The 20,316-nt window shown below is 60.4% G+C and overlaps 2 protein-coding genes across 6 annotated transcripts in view; one reads left to right on the top strand and one right to left on the bottom strand.

Moving 5' to 3' along the window:
• The window catches only part of PC (pyruvate carboxylase), a 109,562-nt gene that overhangs the window by 7,233 nt on the left and 82,013 nt on the right, over positions 1-20,316 (bottom strand). For all 3 annotated transcript variants that reach the window (XM_025357315.1, XM_025357314.1, XM_025357313.1), the window contains 9 exons: positions 16,026-16,161; positions 15,690-15,874; positions 15,318-15,483; positions 15,055-15,200; positions 14,779-14,896; positions 14,333-14,484; positions 12,900-13,018; positions 10,270-10,432; positions 7,842-8,024 (listed from right to left, as the gene is read on the bottom strand). In XM_025357315.1, the coding sequence (XP_025213100.1) occupies positions 7,842-8,024; positions 10,270-10,432; positions 12,900-13,018; positions 14,333-14,484; positions 14,779-14,896; positions 15,055-15,200; positions 15,318-15,483; positions 15,690-15,874; positions 16,026-16,161 (1,368 nt within the window). The remainder of the gene's footprint in view (positions 1-7,841; positions 8,025-10,269; positions 10,433-12,899; positions 13,019-14,332; positions 14,485-14,778; positions 14,897-15,054; positions 15,201-15,317; positions 15,484-15,689; positions 15,875-16,025; positions 16,162-20,316) is intronic.
• LRFN4 (leucine rich repeat and fibronectin type III domain containing 4) lies at positions 622-4,573 on the top strand. Of its 3 annotated transcripts, none has more exons than XM_025357318.1 (3): positions 622-961; positions 1,832-3,190; positions 3,733-4,573. In XM_025357318.1, the coding sequence occupies exons 2-3, from the start codon at positions 1,842-1,844 to the stop codon at positions 4,289-4,291; spliced, it is 1,908 nt and encodes a 635-aa protein (XP_025213103.1). In that variant the 5' UTR covers positions 622-961; positions 1,832-1,841; the 3' UTR covers positions 4,292-4,573. The 3 variants fall into 3 exon arrangements, with proteins under 3 accessions (XP_025213103.1, XP_025213102.1, XP_025213101.1); XM_025357317.1 differs by lacking the exon at positions 622-961 and adding an exon at positions 1,179-1,393; XM_025357316.1 differs by lacking the exon at positions 622-961 and having other exon boundaries at positions 1,507-3,190.

Here is a 20,316-nt window from a genome sequence, read left to right as displayed (position 1 = left end):
ATCAGAATTCCAATCTTGGGTTTCCCCGAGTTTCCTGCCACCTGGTCCATGGGGATCAGGGCTGGAGGGAGGAGAACGAGGATGGCTGAGGTTTAGGTGGCCTAAGGACCAGGAGACACAGGGAGGTGGTGACTTCCCCTGTTTCCCAACTGGCCAGACCGCTGGTGGTGGCGGGCAGCTGGAAGGAGACCAGGCTCGCCGAGCCACCCAAGCCCCAGCTTTCTCCACCAGGAAGCAAGGAACCTCCCCCACCTCACGCCGGGAGCCCTTTCTCTGAGCCGAGCTGGTTCCGAGCCGCTCTTCCAGGAAAATGGCCCGGCGGGGACAGAGCGGGAAGGAGGGGCTGAAGGCGCTGCGAGGACGCACAGCTTCCCACTGCGTGCCCCCGGCCGTTGCGAAGCCGCGCCGCGCAGACCAATCCGGCCCGAGGCGGAGGCCGGTTGGCTCCGAACGCCTGGCCGGCGGGGCGGGCGGGGCAGCTGGGGAGGGAGGGAGAGGCAGCAGAGACAGGGCGGGGCGGCGGGGGCGGGGCGCCTGCCCAGAGGCCGAGCCCTCTCGGCCCCACCCCGCAGCAGCCTTGCCAGGGGGGCCGCCCCAGCCCCCCCACGGCCGAACCCCGTGCCGGTTGGGGACCCTCCACGTGACTCGGTGATGCAGAACGGTTATGACCTTCAGCGTGTGTCTGTGAACGCGAGGGTCCCAGCAACAGTGCGGGTTTGCGCTCGGCCCTGCCCGTGGGTGCAGGGACGTGTGGGTGTGTGGGCATGTGTGGGTGTGTTGGGGAGGGTGCCCAGCGACATGTGACAAAGACTCCCGTCTCCGGGAGATGGTGAAGGGGTCCGCGAGCAGGCGCTTTGTCTGGCTGTCTGCAGAGTGAGGTTCGCGCCGCGGCGGCGGGCGCCCGTGCGGTGCAGGATGCCGGGGCGCCAGGGTGGCCGGGGGCGCGCGCGCCTGTGCCAGGGTGAGTGCGCTGCGGCAGCGCCGGGGGGCAGCGCGGCGGGCCCGCGCCGGCCTGGGCCTCGGGCGTGACTGGGTGCCACCCGTGGGCGCTGCAGCAGCCGCGTGTCCCCGTGACCTCGGGAGCCGGCCCGGGCCCGGGTGGATCCCCGCGCGCCCCTCCCCGTCCGCCCTCCACGTGCGTGTCCGTGGCGCGCGCGCCCGCCGGCGCGCACCCGCTCGCCTGTCGCCGCCGCCACCGCGAACCGCGCTGGGAAAAGGTGCCGGGAACCGAGCGAGCCGGGGCCGCGGGCCCGAGCGCCATGGGCCCGAGGGTGGGCGGCGGGCGGCCGGTCATCCCCGGGCCTCGCCCCCGCGGGAGAGCGGCCAGGAGTCGGCGGGGGCCGGCCGGGCTCGCAGGGAGGCCGGCCCGCGCCCCCTGAGCGACGGACACCAGGTGAGGGGGCCGCCGGGCGCAGCGCGGGGGCCGGCCTGGGTGGGGACACGGACTCCACGGGAGGTTCGGGGGGCGCCTTCTCTGGCGGGGGAGGGGATGGCGCGGAGGGGGGAGGGGGCTGGCGATTCCTGGGAACGCCTGGGAAAGGAAGTTCCGGGACCCTCCCTGCTCTCCGTCCTCCTCCGCTTCCTGCCTCATGTCTCACCTTGTGCCCAGCACCTGGACTCCCCCTTAACTGCTTGGGAAATGTGACCTTTGCTCTGGGGGGCCTGGCCCTGCAGGCCCCAACCTTCCCTCATCCCTGGCGGCCCTCTTGGGCCTCTGACCCAGCCCCTCCCCGGGCCAGGCTCACAGAAGCTGGCTTCTGGGACTGTCCTGGGCCCAAGTGGGCATCTGCGCCAGCCCCACCTGTGCCCGGGCTGTGGCCCTTCCCTACAGGGCGCTCACCATGGCCCCGCCGCTCCTGCTGCTGCTGCTGGCCAGTGGAGCGGCCGCCTGCCCGCTGCCCTGCGTCTGCCAGAACCTGTCCGAGTCGCTCAGCACCCTTTGTGCCCACCGAGGCCTGCTGTTTGTGCCGCCCAACGTGGACCGGCGCACAGTGGAGCTGCGACTGGCTGACAACTTCATCCAGGCCCTGGGGCCCCCTGACTTCCGCAACATGACGGGGCTGGTGGACCTGACGCTGTCGCGTAATGCCATCACCCGCATTGGGGCCCGCGCCTTTGGGGACCTCGAGAGCCTTCGTTCCCTGCACCTGGATGGCAACAGGCTGGTGGAGCTGGGCACAGGCAGCCTTCGGGGCCCCGTCAACCTGCAGCACCTCATCCTCAGCGGCAACCAGCTGGGCCGCATCGCGCCAGGAGCCTTTGACGACTTCCTCGAGAGCCTGGAGGACCTGGACCTGTCCTACAACAACCTCCGGCAGGTGCCCTGGGCCGGCATCGGCGCCATGCCTGCCCTGCACACCCTCAACCTGGACCATAACCTCATTGATGCACTGCCCCCAGGCGCCTTCGCCCAGCTCGGTCAGCTCTCCCGCCTGGACCTCACCTCCAACCGCCTGGCCACGCTGGCTCCGGACCCGCTCTTCTCTCGTGGGCGTGACGCAGAGGCCTCTCCCGCCCCCCTGGTGCTGAGCTTCAGCGGGAACCCCCTGCACTGCAACTGTGAGCTGCTGTGGCTGCGGCGGCTGGCGCGGCCGGACGACCTGGAGACCTGCGCCTCCCCGCCCGGCCTGGCCGGCCGCTACTTCTGGGCAGTGCCTGAGGGCGAGTTCTCCTGCGAGCCGCCCCTCATTGCCCGCCACACGCAGCGCCTCTGGGTGCTGGAAGGCCAGCGGGCCACGCTGCGGTGCCGGGCCCTGGGTGACCCCGCGCCCACCATGCACTGGGTTGGTCCCGATGACCGGTTGGTTGGCAACTCCTCCCGAGCCCGGGCTTTCCCCAACGGGACCTTAGAGATTGGGGTGACTGGCGCTGGGGATGCTGGGGGCTACACCTGCATCGCCACCAACCCTGCTGGTGAGGCCACGGCCCGAGTAGAACTGCGGGTCCTGGCCTTGCCCCACGGTGGGAACACCAGCGCTGAGGGCAGCCGCCCCGGGCCCTCGGACATCGCCGCCTCGGCTCGCACTGCTGCCGAGGGTGAGGGGACGCTGGAGTCTGAGCCAGCCGTGCAGGTGACGGAGGTGACCGCCACGTCAGGGTTGGTGAGCTGGGGTCCTGGGCGGCCAGCAGACCCAGTGTGGATGTTCCAAATCCAGTACAACAGCAGCGAGGATGAGACGCTCATCTACCGGTGAGGACATGCGCCCCACACCCGGCTGCACTCCTGGCGCCCTCCCTCCGCCCTCTGCTCCCCACAAGGCTTTGCTTTCGCTCTTCCTCTCTCTGGGGCTGAAAACCCCTCCCTGACCATGGCTGCTGGACTCTTGGAGGAGCAGTGGCCTGGCCTGGCTGCCTGAGGGGGCTGGAGCTCAAGGGGTGGCAGGAGGACCCCACCCCATGAGATGTCCCAGGTGTCACTGAGCTGTGCAGGCCTCCCCCGGCAGCAGGTGGCGGTTGGGTCTGTCTGAAGCACATGGCCCGCGCCCGCACGCGTTATTTCTGCCCTGCTGGTGCCATCCCCCCACCCCATCCCCCTCGCTTGCCTGGGTCCTGTGCCAGTGCACACACCCATCTCCTGGCCACACTCTTGAGCCTGTTTGCCTTCCTGAGTGAATGCAAGAGCCCAAGTGGCCCCCGGGGGAGGGGTGTTTGGAGCTGGGAGCACAGGAGCGGGGAGGTGAGGATGGGGCTAGACCCCAGCCCCCAGCTCTGACCACCTGCCCTTGCCTGCAGGATAGTCCCAGCCTCCAGCCACCACTTCCTGCTGAAGCACCTGGTCCCCGGCGCTGACTATGACCTCTGCCTGCTGGCCTTGTCACCGGCCGCTGGGCCCTCCGACCTCACGGCCACCAGGCTGCTGGGCTGTGCCCATTTCTCCACGCTGCCAGCCTCACCCCTGTGCCACGCCCTGCAGGCCCACGTGCTGGGCGGGACCCTGACCGTGGCCGTGGGGGGTGTGCTGGTGGCTGCCTTACTGGTCTTCACTGTGGCCTTGCTGGTTCGGGGCCGGGGGGCCGGGAATGGCCGCCTCCCCCTCAAGCTCAGCCACGTCCAGTCCCAGACCAATGGAGGCCCCAGCCCCACACCCAAGGCCCACCCGCCACGGAGCCCCCCGCCCCGGCCGCAGCGCAGCTGCTCTCTGGACCTGGGAGACGCCGGGTGCTACGGTTACGCCAGGCGCCTCGGGGGAGCCTGGGCCCGACGGAGCCACTCTGTGCACGGAGGGCTGCTCGGGGCAGGGTGCCGGGGGGTAGGAGGCAGCGCCGAGCGGCTGGAAGAGAGTGTGGTGTGATGCACGGGCAGCTTCCTGTGTGCTCCAAGGGATGAGCCGCGTGGGGCAGAGGGCCCAGGGCGGCCACCTGGCCTGGGAGTCCCTCCCTGGTTTTTACTCTTGGTACCTCAGGCTCCCCTGTGTGCTTGGCGGGGCAGGGAGCCCTTTCCTCGGTTCTGGCCTCCAGACCAGAGTGAGGGGCAGGTCCCTCCAACAGGTGCTCACAGCCACCAAGGCAGGGGCTGCAGCCACCAATTGGGAGTCTTGTCTTTATTTATAATAAAATTGTTGGGGACACCTCAATGCTAGTCTCTGGTCTTGTCTGGCTAGGTCCCCCAAGACGGGAGGATGGGACACAGGCCAGTGGTAGCACACAGACAAGGGAGGGGCTACCGGGCCCTGTGGGGGCAGCCAGAGCAGCCTCGGGCCTCCCGGCTTCCTGTCCATGGGGGCGGCCCAGGGCTGTGCCTGGTGTCTCTGGCCTGCAGGAGCATGGGCTTGGGCAGGCGGCCTCCCCTCGCCTGTAAGTGCAAAGAACGCCCCTTCCTGCCAGGTGGGGCCAGGACGTGGTGTCCAGTGTAGAGCCTGGGGAGCACACGTGAGCGCCTTCCCCATGGCGCTTCAGGGGCTGCAGGACAGACACAGGACTGGACTAAGCAGCAGGAGGAGGTGGGGGACAGTGCAGCCCTTCTGGGAGAAGGGACCTGGGCTGAGCGTACAGTGAAAAGTTCTCATGGCTCCCAGTGCTGGCAGCTGTGTCTGCCACCTCCCAGGGCATCTTGTGGACTGGCAAAACGCCATCCCAAAGGAAGAGCAGGGAACCCCACTGCCCTGCCATCAGCCCACGATCCTCTGGAAGGTTCCTGTCAGAACTGTGGGTCCTAGTGGGACGGCAGCTCCCAGCTCAGATGTGATCTGGGCCTTCCAGGGAAGGCGGCCTTTGCCCTCCCTCGCTGCAGGGAGGCAGCCAGATGGGCACACAAGCTCTGCTCTGCTTCCTCTGCTGGGACCCCTGGCCAGGCCCGGGCAGCCTCTGACCTGGCCCAGCCCCTGCAGCCTCCTGAACGATTTGCTTCTAGGCACTGGCTAGGGGGCATGGGCAGACGTGGCCCTCAGCCCTGCAGAGGGTCAGGCTCCCCCAAGTGCTGTATGAGAACTCAGAAGGCAGCCCTGGCACCCCAGGCCACGGCGAACACGCCGCACAGACTCCCTGGTGTTTTCTGTGTGAGGGCCAAGGCACTGCCGCCGGGCAGCCAAGGTGAGGCAGGTGCTGTAAGGCGTACATGTGTGTTCATGTGTGCACAGTCCTGGCTCACATGCGTGTGCCTGCCTTCCCAGCCCCAGAACACGCAGCTAGAGGTGGGCTTCGAGAGCCCGGTTTAGATGAATGAGAGCAAGGTCCTCGACAGAGAAGGGTGTGGGGCGCGAACGCCATGGAGGAGTGGGCGGGGGCACGGGACAGCGTGGGTGGGCATGGACGGCAAAGGGACAGGAGGGCCAGGGCTGCCACGCTAGGCACTAGCATGAGGCTCAGGGGGCGGCTACAGCCAGCAGCCTGGTCTCAGTGCACATTTGGGGAGGACTTAGCACCCCCAGACACCAGACACACTTATCCTGCTGCTGGCCCCGTGGTCACAGGCTCTAGCGCCCCTTTCTCCACCTGGGGGGCGGAGGACGGTCTAAGGAGGAGGGTCTTTCCAGGCCCTCCAGGGTGCAGTGCAGGCACAAGGCCCTATGGCCCAGGGACCATTTTGGCACGTGGGGAGCTGCTGAGGGTGAGAAGGGAGCAGAGGAACTGGGGCACAACCCTGGGAGCCAGCCAGGACCATCAGAGCAACGGGCAGGGGCAGGCGAGGGGGATGGCCTGGGTCACCCCTGCGCATGACCATAGATCCCCTCAACACTGAAGCAGCTGCAGGACATCCCCACCAGGACACCAGGAGCCGCAGCAAAGTGCAGGGGGAGCGCGTGATGTCAGCAGCTGATGCTGCAACACACCTCTGCCTGTGTGCACGACAGGGACCCGCAACAGGGAGGCTGAGAGGCTCCCCACGGAAGAGTAACACTGCCTGGTCTGTAGGAAGCACGCTGCTCCCTCAGGCTGGGAGACAGGCTGGCCACACACAGGCATGGGCCCAGAAGCCTCCAGGGGCTCTTGTGACCAACCAGCCATGTGGACATGTAAGGAGCGACCGCAGGACCCTGAAGGGACAGCACGGCCCACATGCCCCCCGACCTGCCCACCAGCTGCGCCTCAACAACAGGAAGGGCTGGAAGAAGCTGCAAGGAGGACGCGAGGCCAAGGCAGAGGGGCTGGTGCCAGTGCCCAGGACAGTCCGCCCTGTGGGGACCCCCAAGAAGATGGGGTGGTAACTCCCACAGGGGCTGAGGGCCAGAGCCCCTGTCCTCCGGCTCTTCTTGCCGTGACACTGACGGTAGCACCCACGGGACACGTGCTGGCTTCAAAGGCCGAGGCAGCATTTGTTGGCTGTGGATTCCTCTCTAGCTACAGATACCAGCAACAGAGCCCAGCAAAGGGCTCTTTGGATCCTAAATACCCATTTAGGGTCCTCATGCCAGGCAGGGTACCCACCAAGGCCACCCAAAGCTAAGCTGAGCTGCCAGCCCACCAAGGGCTGGGTGCTTTGCCTCCTAAGCCGCCTGCTCGTGTCTCTGGCTGCGCCCCTGCCCTCAGCTGCCCCGAAGCACCCAACACTGTGTGCACCAGGCCAGGTGAGGAGAGCAGGGGACTGACGGGGGCCTGACTCGGCGCAAAGTGACCATTTCTACATGGCTTGGGCTCTTGCCCGGGGTGGGGATCCACATTTTCCAGAAATTAAGAATTATCTGGCAGGCCAGGCACAGTGGCTTACACCTGTAATCTCAGCACTTTGGGAGGTCGAGGCGGGCGGAACATCTGAGATCAGGTGTTTGAGACCAGCCTGGCCAACATGATAAAACCCTGTCTCTACTAAAAATACAAAAATTAGCTAAGCATGGCGGTGGGTGCCTGTATTCCCAGCTACTTGGGAGGCTGAGGCAGGAGAATCGCTTGAACCCAGGAGGCAGAGGTTGCAGTGAGCCAAGATCACGCCACTGCATTCTAGCTTGGGTGACAGAGCAAGACTCCATTTCAAAAAAAAAAAAAATTATTATCTGGGGAACTTGTTCAAAACACAGGTTCTGGGGCCTCTACCCAAACCTGTGGGATCAGGATTTCCAGAAGGGAGGCCTGATGATATTTAACACACATTCCAGGTGATTCTCACCCCAGAGGGGCAGGAAGCAGTGTGGGTCTTCCTGGAACAAGGTTAGACAGGTGTGTGTGAGGAAGAGCTCCGGCCAGGCCACTCGCAGGGACTCCTGCAGTGGGGTGCCCAGGTGCCCGCAGAGTCTGCAAACAGCTGGAGTCTGGCATGCAGCTGCAGCTGGGGAGAGCCACTGACCTCGACCCATCAGTCAGGGGCAAGGCTGAGGTGAGACCATGTGCCGGGCTCTTGGTGGGGAGGTGAACGGCTAGGGGACCCTCCAAGGGCTGGGAGCAAAGGCAGGCAGGGGCTGCAGCTCTCACCTTCACACCTCGGACGCGGAACTCCGCAAGGGCTCTGCTCATCTTGGTGGCGGCTGTGGGGTGGTCTTTGCCGTGGGCGATGACTTTGACCAGCAGGGAGTCATAGTGGGGCGAGATGATGGCTCCTTGGAAGGCGGAAGCATTATCCAGGCGGATGCCCATGCCCTCTCCGCTCCGGAACACCTGTGGGAAGGGTGAGGCGTGAGGGCCTGCGCCAGAAACTGCAGTCGAAAAGGCCCCACCCATCCCGAGGCTGGCCAGGTGTGCGCCTGGCAGCTGCTGAGAGCTGAGCGTGCAGTGTCCACAGGTGAACCCCAGCTCTGGCTGGTCAGGTTTTGCTCTGTTTCTGCCACCAAACCCAGGAGTGCGTCTCTTCTCTATGTGCCACAGTCACTGCTGCTGGCTCCCTGTGAGGAGCTGGGAGGGGGCAGAGGAGGAAGGGAATGCCTGCCGGGGAGCGGAAGAGGGGCCTGGGCAGGCAGGGGCCGGCCCTGCCTCTATTCCCATGGACCTGCTGCACCTGCCTGAGCAACCTTCTGGCCTTTCAGACTCATCCACGTGTCCACGTGTTTGTTCCACAGCACGGATCGAGGTCTGCCGACCCAGCCGCTAAAGGGCCTCGCCATGGACTCCCAGACAGCAAGGGGACGCGCAGGCCGGCAACAGGGCCCCCGGAGGACAACGTGTGAGGCAAGAGGTGAGGCGGACCAGGGGGTTTGTTTTTGTTTCTAACAGGGTGGTGGGGAAGGCCTCAACATCCACCCACGCTCCCTTCCTTTCCTTTCCTTCCAGAAGGGAGGATGGGAGGAAGGGAGGGAGAGGAGGCAACGAGGAGGAAGTGGGAGAGGAAACGAAGGGAAAGTGCCGGAGGCAGGAGAGCGCCTGCCCAAGGGTCCACACCCAGCAGGGAAGCAATCCAAGGGCGAGGAGAGGGCAGCGGGGCAGCAGGACAGGGCCAGGGCCAGGGCCAGACAGCGACGGGAGGGGCAGCGGAGAGGAGGAGACAGAGGCGCCAACACTCACACACACAGGTGGCTCGTGCCGCCTGAATGACTCCTGCAGAGAAAGGCTCCCCAGAGGTGGGGGACCCGTCAGGCCCAGGTAAGGAAGAAGGGAAGTAGGGGGACCACCCAGAGGGACTCGGGACACCCACTGCCCATTTCCGCTTCTCAGGGGTAGAGGCCTGTGTTCAATAAAAAGGAACTTAATAAAATATTTAAGGGTGAACACTCAGCTGAGAGCAGGAACTGTCGGCTAAAAATATTCTGTGGTGAGGCAGGCTCTGAAGAGCCAGGCCTTGGAAGTGGGGATGGAGGGAGGCAGAGAAGTCAGGGGCTGCCGGACAGTACTCAGCCTGGGGCTGCCCCCGCCTACAGATTCCTCCAGAAACAGAATGCAGGCAGCCAGCTCCCTGCTGAAGCCACAAGCTCTGCTGCTTCCAGAATCCAGAGAGCTCTGGTTCCCACCCCCAGCCTCCCCAGCCTCCCCTGTCTCAGAAGCCCAGAGCCTGGCCCATATTCATCCTTGCTCCCCTCACCGCCCCTACACAAGCCCGGGGGCCTCTGCCCTGGACTTCTGAGCAGAGCTGGAGCTCCATCAGTGTCTTGCCTCCTTTGGGGCTCAGGCCCCTGGATAGGGAGCAAGTCCCCAGCACAGCTGGCAAGGTGCTGGTAGCACGTGCAGGGCTGGGAACAGGCACTGAGTAGGCCACAGGGCTCCTGCCAACAGCTGGGACCAGAGGCTGGGGAGATGGGATTCGGAGGTCAATGACTGGGTCCCAGTGCTGAGAGGAGGGAAGGTACAGGGAGCCCTCCTGGAGAAGGCACAAGTCTTGTTGTGCTGGGGAGCCTGCCCCGGGCTGCCTCAGCGCCCCTGACACCAGCTCTCTCCTGCCACCAAGGCCACCGTCTCATAGCCCTGAATCTGCCTCTTCGTCTCCCTCCTGTGCCGCCATCTCCGACTCCCTCACCCATCCTTGATGGGCCCCTGAGCTCGGCTAAGACTCCATTGGGAACTCTGGGCCCAGTCCTTTGCTGCCCCCACCCCCAGGTCCTGCCTTGCTGGCCCCTCCCTCAGATGGGAGATGGAGCTTGGGCAGCAAGGCGTGGGGCTCCTGTGGGAGCTGGAGGGTCAGGGGCTGGCTTCGTGTCTGGGTCCCTGCGTTTTGCTCCAGCAAGCTGGCCTGCTCCGCGCTCCCGCCCTCATGGCTTCCTCCTGGCCTGGATGCCCGGTGGTCTCTTCCCCTGGGAGGCACCGCCCCCCTCCTCCAGGCACTGCCTGCCTCCGTGTACTCTACGCCCAATTCAGAGCCCACATGCGGGTCCTCCCTAACTGCCGGGCTGTGGCAACTTGGCGCCGCAGCCCCAGGCACCGGGCAGAACCTGTGCACAGGGGAGCTGGCATCTCCCTCTGCTCGAGCGCTGCCCACCTCAATGCGGCCAGTGTCCGGCTGGAAGCTGCGCGCGGGGTCCTCGGTGGTGACCCGGCACTGGATGGCACAGCCGTTGATGCGGATGTTCTCCTGCCGCAGGCCCAGGTCGGGTAGGCTCCTGCCTTCAGCCACGTGGATCTGAGCATGGACCAGGTCTACACTGTGGGGCATGGGGAGGAGCGAGGAGAGGACAGGAGAAGAAGGGGAACATGAGGCGGGGGATGGATGAGGGGCACTGCAGCTAGGGGGGCGTCCACACACAGTGCGACCCCTGCCCATAGCTCTGGGCCAGCCTGAACAACCAGCTCCTCCCAGCCAGTGGCTCCACAGCCCCCTGCCCTGCTCCCACCAGGAGCAGACTAAACTACACTGTGCCTGGCAGCTGGAGAGGGCCCGCTGAAATACCAGGACCACCTGCTCCCGCACCCGACTCAAGACGCCGTCCACGCAGCCCTAAGCTGCTCCTCCCAGTACTCTGCCTCCTTCTTCCTTAAGGTCTGTTTTCCCTACTCCCCTAAACACCCCCTTGGTAAAGCCTAGATGTGAAGCCTCAGCAGATCTCCAGGTCAGAGGGCCAGGATAGCTCCTTCCTGGGGCCATATGTGCTGTGCTGTGTGGGTGGCTGTGAGGGGGGCAGTGTGCAAGAGAACAGGTGCTGTGAAGGCTGGGCTCCTCGAAACGGCAACCACAGCTGTGAGGCGGCTGCACAGTGGGTGCTGGGTCAGGACCTGTCTTTCTGGGGCCTGTTTTCCCGCTGGGCTTGTGCCCAAAACCCCCTAGAGATGCTTGGAGAGTGCAAGCTTCCCCAGCTCTGCAGGGTTTTCCAAGCTCAGCCTTACTGCTCCTAAGGGCAGTCACAAGTCCAAGTGGAACAGCTGTTTAAAAAAACAAAACAAAACAAAAAACAGACCAGGCACCGCGGCTCATGCCTGTAATCCCAGCACTTTGGGAGGCCAAGGTGGGTGGATCACACGAGGCCAGGACTTCAAGACCATCCTGGCCAACATGGTGAAACCCTGTCTCTACTAAAAATACAAAAATTAGGCCTGGTGGTGCACGCTGTAATCCCAGCCACTTGGGAGGCTGAGGCAGGAGAATCACTTGATCCCAGGAGGCAGAGGTTGCAGTGAGCCGAGATGGCACCACTGCACTCCAGCCTGGGCAACAGAGAGAAAAAAAAAACACTCAAGGTTTTACATGTATTGCCACTGAGGCTTGTGGTGCAGGCGGCCTGGAACCTATGCAGCAGGATTTCCCCATGGTCCTGCTGCCTGCCGGACCACTTCGCAGCAGAGATAGCTCCCACTCAGTGCCATGGGCCAGGCTGCGCTCCTCCCATGCTTCATCTCCACCACAGTGCGCCGAGAGCCCTGTCATTCCCACCAGAGGAGGAGCTCGAGGGTCAGAGAGGCTGGAGCTCACCCAAGCTCCATGTGGCTCGGGACCTGAGAGCACCTGAGCCCCAATCTGCCTGACACAAAGCCGTGCTCCAGAGCAGACAGACTACCATTCCTAATAGGATGCTCTAGACAGACCCAAGACCAACGAGTTCACAGCAGCTTGAGGGGGAAAAGTCTCACTGGGCTAAAGTGTTGGCCTTGTCTCTAAGCTTCTGAGGAGAGGGAGGGGCCTCCATGCCCCTGGCAGGCCACAGCAGCCAGTCCAAGCAGCATCCTCAGTCTCAGGTGGGGTCGGGACTGGGGGCAGAACTGGGGTCAGAGACGCTCCACAGTGAGATGGGCTGGCCCAAAGCCAGCATCAACAAATTACATGGCTCAAAATAGAGACCTTGAAGGGGCGAGGGCCGTCGTGACTGTCATTTAGAAACCAGGCACATTTTAAAAATGTCATCCGCAGTGCCTGCAGGGGGCATGGTAGTGCCACCTCTCTAGAGGGCTGTTCCGAGGGATGCTGCCTATCCTTCAATCAGATAATCCTGTTGAAGGGTTTACCCTCAGAACTCTTCAGAGCTGAAGCCAGACATTCGGGCACACATGATAACTGACACGCTTAATAACCACCAGAGCCAGACACAACCTAATTGCCTAACAATCGAGGACTATGTAAGTTAAGAAATATACGCAAGACGGAATAGTACGCAGCCACTAAAAGTATTCAGAGAGAATTATGGCCTGGGGAAATGCCTTCAACAAATATTAAATTTGAAAAGTAGAATAAAAATTCTATATAAAACATCTCAATTGCATTAAACTATGTCTCTAGTAAAGCAAGTAAACTGGGAAAGCAGCAAACCAAAGACAACCGGAGAGACCTGGGTTCCAGCGCCAGCTGTGTGAGCCCGAGCAGCTCTCCAAATGTCTCTGAGCCTTGCTTTCCTCCTGACAGATGGGAGCACCTGGGCCTGAGCAATCGGCAGCGTCCTGACAGACAGGAGGGCGGTCAGTCATTTTTATTTGCTCCTTTGTGCTGATCTTTATAATAACCATGTAATGCTTTTAGAATAATGACTTTTAAAACACTAAGTACCTGGATCCCCATTGCTCTCCACCCATGTGGGGAGTGAGTGAGTGAGCCCCTGGCTGCCCCCAGGAGCCACTTCGCCTGCACTTTATGCAAAACCTAGAGGCCGCGCGTCCCGCCCCGCCCACCCGCCCGCCCGCACTCACTCGGTGATCTCCTCCGTGACCGTGTGCTCCACCTGCAGGCGGGAATTGACCTCGATGAAGTAGTGCTTGCCATGCCTGTCCACCAGGAACTCCACGGTGCCCGCGTTCTCGTAGCCCACCTGTGGGGGCAGCTGCGTGAGCAGGGGGCGCACAGGCAGGACCTGGGCGAAGTGACTGGACCCAGGACAGGGATTCCATCCCACCCACTGGGCTGGCTCCGTAAAAGAACGGACTGCGGCAAACCCTGCCCCCAAAGATGGCAGGCAGACCCCAGGGCTCGGGCCTGGACACGTCCCCCAAGTAGTCCACTGGGTTCCAGGGTTCCCGGAGCCACAGATGGCTACACCCAGCTCATCTGGGAAGAGACATGGGCAGAAGCCTCCGCCCACCCCAGTCTCGGCACCTTGCCCTGCTGCCTCCAGGGCTTGCCCACCAAGGCTGTGTCATCCACTCAGACCCGGAGACCCAGGCTTCTCCCAGCACCTGCTTCTGCTTGGAGGTGTTTTCAGAAAGTCCCCTTCTAGTCTACTGCGCAGTCACCTCTGGCCGCCACCACCACCCAAAGAAATTCATTTGAGAGGTACCAACAGATAATGACTCTAACTCAAGTTTCAGCCCTAATTCCAGTTTCACTTTTGGCCCCACCAAAACCACAAACCAGATTGAATCACCTCCCTCAAACCTGTTATGGAATGTGAAATAGTATAAGCCAGTGAATAAGACCTGATTCCTGAGGCAAACCAAAACTCAGCTCTAAACGTGACCCTGGTCAATGCCTCGCGTTAGCTGTGGCTGAGGCCTTGCTGCAGAGCGCACATCCCGGCCTTCAGCCTGGGGAGGTGACAGCATCCTCCGCTGCCTATAGGCCGGGCAAGAAGAGTGGGCAGGACCCCGCTGCATGCCTGGCCACAGCAGATGCTCTCCAGGCCAGGCCTAGGACAGGCTGCTGTGGGAGATAGCTTACCTCAGCCTCCTCCACAGCCCAGGACCCCCCGACCAAAGCTCCCAGAAGAGCAGAGATGGGCAGAGGGTGCACAGCAAGGAAACAGATCATAATACACACGATGTAGGAGACAGAAGCACGTGAGGGGGGACTGCCTTTATAATGGCCCTCAATCTTGACAGAATCCACGGAATCTCATTCTCCTGATGACAGGGATGAGCCGGTGCCACAGAGAAGCCAGCTCTGTGTAGCAGCAGGGCTGAGGAGGCGGCTGGGGCTCCTTCCCTCCCTCTTCTCAGCCATCCTGGACTCTAAGCTTGGCCTCTGGGCCAGGTGCCTCAAATGCACATGGAAAGGATGCCATGGACACATTTCTGGCCCCTGAGAGAGTCCTTCACCCTCTTCTCCCCTTCCCCCACCAACGCCCCACTGAGAAGCCTGCCGGCCTGTGAGCACAGGCTCCTGTCCCCACGGGAAGCCCACCCTTCACCTGCTTAGCGAGTTTCACAGAGTCGCTGGTGAGCCGAGTCCGAAGCTGCGGGTCCAGGTGGGCGGCGGGGGCAATCTCGACCACCTTCTGGTGCCGCCGCTGGATGGAGCAATCTCGCTCGTACAGGTGCAGGATGTTCCCATACTGGTCCCCTGGGGAGGGAGGTAAACTGGGCTCAGCTTTTCCTGGAATCTACACGCCTCCTAAATGCCCCTACCAACCCCACATAACCACTGTGGCCAGTCAGTACTGGCTGCCAGCAGTACAGAGGCTGCCAGGAGAGACACCAGCACCACCAAGGCTGCAAGGACCAGCTGCCAGCTCGGCCCCTAGAGCCCACTTTCCAGAGTCCTCTGTCCTCAAGGCCAGCCACTGTGACCCCACCAGGACTGGACCTCTCAGCTCCTGCCTCCAGCTGCCCCAGGCGGGGCGTCAGGACCACTCACCCAAGATCTGCACCTCGATGTGGCGCGGCTTCTCGATGAACTTCTCCACGAACAGCGCCCCGTTCCCAAAGGCGGCCAGAGCCTCTGAGTAGGCCCGGGTGTAATTCTCCTCCAGCTCCTGTGAGGGCGGGCGGGGGCCAGGCAGACATGGGACCCCACGGCACTACCTCTCCCCTGCCACGAACCCCACCCACTTTCCAGATCCCTGAGTGGTCCACCCCTGCTCCCACAGCAGGCTGCCCTGCCCTGCTCCCAGCCCTGGGCATCTTCACTCACCTCATAGCTGTGCACAACCCTCATGCCACGGCCTCCACCCCCATAGGCCGCCTTAAAGATAATGGGGAAGCCGTAGGTGTTGGAGAACTCGTGGGCCTCATGCAGGGACGTGATGGGGGCGTCTGTGCCAGGGACGACAGGGACACCTGTTGGGGGAGAGGTGTGGGGGAATCTCTGTAACGGGCAGGAATCCCTGCCACCTCTCCCTGCTGGGCCCTCTCCAGGAGCTGCGTGGCCACCCCTTGCTTGCCCATTATATTCACCCGCAGCGATGGCGATGGCCCGGGCCTCCACCTTGTCTCCCATCTTGCGGACCACTTCTGGGCTTGGCCCAATAAACCGGACCCCTGCATCCTGGCAGGCCTGGGCGAAGTCCGCTCGCTCAGAGAGGAACCCGTAGCCAGGGTGCACTGCATCCACATTGTTCTCCTGCGGGTGGGAGTCAGAGAGAGGACGGTACCCTTCAGTCCCTTCCAAGGCCTCGGCCAGCCTCTTCCCCTGCCTCACCTGCTGAGCTCCATCCATTTACCCACCCATGCCCAGAGACGCTGAGCACACCAGCCTCAAGAGACCCCCGCGGCAACTAAGACTCCCTGGTCCCTGCTGTCCAGGCCCAGCCAGGCCACTGGGCTCACCTTGGCCACCTTGATGATGTCTGGGATGTGCAGGTAGGCCTGCACGGGGGCCAGGCCGCGGCCGATGAGATAGGCTTCATCTGCTTTCTGCCGGTGCATCTGGCCCGTGTCCTGCTCAGAGTAGATGGCTACGGTGCGGATGCCCAGCTCCGTGCAGGCCCGGAACACACGGATGGCAATCTCACCTAGAGGGCAAAGAAATGAGAAGTTAGATTCCTAGGTCTTAGGAGAAGCGGAAAGGAGAGTGGGGAGCCAGGGCCTGGAGCAGAGTGGGAGAGGAACGCCAAGCCTGGGGCTGGCCACAAAGTTCCTCTCACCGGCCCCACTGGTGCTCACCTCTGTTGGCCACCATGACTTTCTTGATGGGCTTATACTCCAGGCGCCGGACATTTGGAGAGGCAGCGGGGGCGGTGGAGGTTCGGCGGATTCCCAGGAGCCTCAGGCCCCCATGGACTGTTCGGAACTTCAGCATCTGGGGAGGGAAGTCAGAGCCCAGGTTAGTGCAGCCTCAGCACTGAGGTTCCCCAGAATGAGTGAGGGCCCTCCCCAACCCCACAGTGGCCCCACAGAAAGGCCAGCACCATCTACCTCCTGGATGCCTGGCCAAGCCCAACATTTCCTGGCTCTAGAGAAGGGAGCAAATCCAAACCGAAATGGAGCCCCCGGCTCACCCTGATGTTCTAACTGTGACTTTCTTGTTGTAGAGACAGGGTATCCCTATGTTGCCTAGGCTGCTGGCAAATGATCCTCCCGCCCCAGCCTCCTGAGGCAGTGTTTTTGTCCATTCTGCGAATGGACATTTGGGAGCTCATTGAGGTCAATGGTGAAAAAGCAAATATCCCAGGATAAAAACTAGAAGGAAGCTATCTGAGACACAGCTTTGTGATGTGTGCATTCATCTCGCAGAATTAAGCCTCTCTTTTCATTCAGCAGTTTGGAAACACTGTTTTTGTAGAATCTGCAAAGGGATATTTGGGAGTGCATTGTAGTTAAGACTACAGGTGTGAGCTACCGTGCCCAGCATAAAATGCACTATAACTTTTAAAAGTATCAGGTCGGCCCATCCTGGCTAACACAGTGAAACCCCATCTCTACTAAAACAAAACAAAAGAAAACAAAAAAAAAAAAACAAATTAGCCAGTCATGGTGGCCAGTGCCTGTAGTCCCAGCTACTCGGGAGGCTGAGGCAGAAGAATGGTGTGAACCAAGGAGGCAGAGCTTGCAGTGAGGTGAGATCGCACCACTGCACTCCAGCCTGGGTGACAGAGCGAGACTCCGTCTCAAAAAAAAAAAAAAAAAAAAAAAAGTATCAGGTTGGGTGCGGTGGCTCACGCCTGTAATCCCAGCACTTTGGGAGGCCGAAGTGGGAGGAGCACCTGAAGTCAGGAGTTCAAGACCAGCCTGGCCAACATGGTGAAACCCTGTCTCTACTAAAAATACAAAAATTAGCCAGGCATGGTGGCACACGCCTGTAATTCTAGCTACTCGGGAGGCTGAGGCACGAGAATCGCTTGAACCTAGAAGACAGAGGTTGCAATGAGCTGAGATTGCACCACTGCCCTCCAGCCTGGGTGACATCAAGACTCTTTCTCAAACAAAAAAAAGTATAATACTTCAGGTTGGGCACGGTGGCTCACACCTGTAAACCCAGCACTTTGGGAAGCCAAGGCAGGTTTGTTTGAGCTTAAGAGTTTGAAACCCATCTGGGCAACATGGCGAACCCTGTCTCTACAGAAAATACAAAATTTAGCCAGGCGTGGTGGCACACGCCTGTAATCCCAGCTACTTGGGAGGGTGAGGCAGGAGAATCACTTGACCCTGGGAGTTGGAGGTTGCAGTGAGCCAAGATTGCACCACTGTACCAGTCTGGGTGACAGAGCAAGACTCCATCTTAAAAAAAAAAAAAAAAATATATATATATATATATATATATTTTTTTTTTAAATCAACTCATGACAACTTATATCCCTGAATGCAGAGAGGCTTCAGAGGTTGGCCAGTGCTTCATTTGTAAAATGAAGGAAACCAAGGTGCAGTGGAGACTAAAAAGACAGCTGCCCAGCGCAGAGCCCAAGCCAAACCAGATGCAGTCTTTTCACCCCTACATTTGGGCCTCATCAACCAACTGATTCATTTCTTTTCTTTTCACCCCTGCATCTGGGCCTCATCAAGCATCTGATTCATTTCTTTTCTTTTCACCCCTGCATCTGGGCCTCATCTAACCATCTGATTCATTTCTTTTTTTTGAGACAGAGTCTCGCTCTTGTTGCCCAGGCTGGAGTGCAATGGCATGATCTCCACTCACTGCAACCTCCGCCTCCCGGGTTCAGGCAATTCTCCTGCCTCAGCCTCCCAACTAGCTGGGATTAGAGGCGTGCACCACCATGCCCAGCTAATTTTGCTTTTGTTTTGTTTCTTTTCTTTTCTCTTTTTTTTTCTTGAGACAGAGTCTTGCTGTGCCAACAGGTTGGAGTACAATGGCGTGATCTTGGCTCACTGCAACCTCCGCCTCCCGGGTTCAAGTGATTCTCCTGCTTCAGCCTCCCGAGTAGCTGGAATTACAGGCACCTGCCACCACACCCAGCTAATTTTTGTATTTTTAGTAGAGATGGGGTTTCACCATGTTGGCCAGGCTGGTCTCGAACTCCTGACCTCAGGTGATCCATCTGCCGTGGCCTCCCAAAGTGCTGGGATACAGGTGTGAGCCACCACGCCTGGCTGTATTTTTTTTTTTTTTTTTTTTTTGAGACGGAGTCTCCCTCTGTCACCCAGGCTGGAGTGCAGTGGCCGGATCTCTGCTCACTGCAAGCTCCGCCTCCCGGGTTTACGCCATTCTCCTGGCTCAGCCTCCCGAGTAGCTGGGACTACAGGCGCTCGCCACCTCGCCCGGCTAGTTTTTTGTACTTTTTAGTAGAGACGGGGTTTCACCGTGTTAGCCAGGATGGTCTCGATCTCCTGACCTCGTGATCCGCCCGTCTCGGCCTCCCAAAGTGCTAGGATTACAGGCTTGAGCCACCGCGCCCGGCCTTGGCTGTATTTTTAATAAAGATGGGGTTTCACCATGTTGGCCAGGCTGGTCTTGAACTCCTGACCTCAAGTGGTCCACCTGCCTCAGCCTCACAAAGTGCTAGGATTACAGGCGTGAGCCACCACACCCAGCCCATCTGATTAATTTCTTAGAAAAAGTTTAAAACACTTAGCCATTTTGTTTTAAATAAGGAACACAAAAACGTACTCAAGAAATGAAACAAATATTGCAAAAACCGGCCAGATGCGGTGGCTCACGCCTGTAATCCCAGCACTTTGGGAGGCCGAGACGGGCGGATCACGAGGTCACAAGATCAAGACCATCCTAGCTAACATGGTGAAACCCCGTCTCTACTAAAAAAATACAAAAAACTAGCCGGGCGAGGTGGCGGGCGCCTATAGTCCCAGCTACTCCGGAGGCTGAGGCAGGAGAATGGCGTGAACCCGGGAGGCGGAGCTTGCAGTGAGCTGAGATCCGGCCACTGCACTCCAGCCTGGGCGACAGAGCGAGAGTCCGTCTCAAAAAAATAAATAAATAAATAAATAAATAAATTAGCTAGGCGTGGTGGCGGGTGCCTCTAGTCCCAGCTACTTGGGAGACTTAGGCAGGAGAATGGTGTGAACCTGGGAGGCGGAGCTTGCAGTGAGCCGAGATCAGGTCACTGCACTCCAGCCTGGGCGACAGAGTGAGACTCCGTCTCAAAAAAAAAAAAAAATTGCAAAAACCTTAGTGCCATATTATAGCGAACAACATGGAAAAAGGGAAATAAAGACAGAAGAAAAAAAAGAGAAGAAATAAGGAAGTAAGTAGAAGAAAGAGAAGAGGAGGAGGAGGAAAGACCCACAGCCAGGGGAGAGAAACAGAAAACCCCAATGGGGACAGACCCTATGCCAGGCACAGTCTAGGCCTCAGGAGTCGAGAACACAACAGTGAAGGGTTCTGCTCATGGAATATAAATGGCAGTGAAAGGAGCAAAGCAAAGAAAAACAAGACACAAATAAGAACATTTCAGATCACAAGAGCCTGGAAGATAAGAAACAGGTGACATTTCGTGAATTATCTGGGGCGGATGCAGGGGTTTGGGGGCTGGATATTAGAAAAGGCCTCTCGGAGGCGGGGACACAGAAGCTGGGACCTGGATGGGGAGAAGAAGTTGGCCATGCACAGATCCGCAGAGAAAGCTCCAGGAAGAAGGGATAGCGACTGCGAAGTTCTCAGGAAGAACAGGCTTGGTGCTGTCCCGAGAGAGGGAAATGTGAGCCCGTGGCCTGAGGTGGGGCTGCAGCCATGGACAGGGCCCGGTCAAGGCCTCCCTTGAGTCACGGACAGGACAGGAGGGACGTGATCAATGCACAGTGGAAAGGCTCTCTCTGGACTGGTGAGCAGCGGGGGCTGGCAGATGACGCATGTCTGGGGCAATTCAGAGCCTGAGCTGAGAGACACGGAGCCTCTGACAGGGGGAAGCCATGGGTGGGGCTGGGGAAATGTCTGGGGTATGACAGACAAGATTCGTCGAGAGACCCACCATAGAAAGCAAGGTAGAGGAAGAAATCCTGCCCTGCATGGGTGCGTGGAGATGACTTTTCCAGCTATAAGAAG

The sequence above is a fragment of the Theropithecus gelada genome, chromosome 14, assembly GCF_003255815.1.
Source record: "Theropithecus gelada isolate Dixy chromosome 14, Tgel_1.0, whole genome shotgun sequence".
Lineage (NCBI taxonomy): Eukaryota > Metazoa > Chordata > Mammalia > Primates > Cercopithecidae > Theropithecus > Theropithecus gelada.
This window is presented reverse-complemented; position numbering and strand designations above follow the sequence as displayed.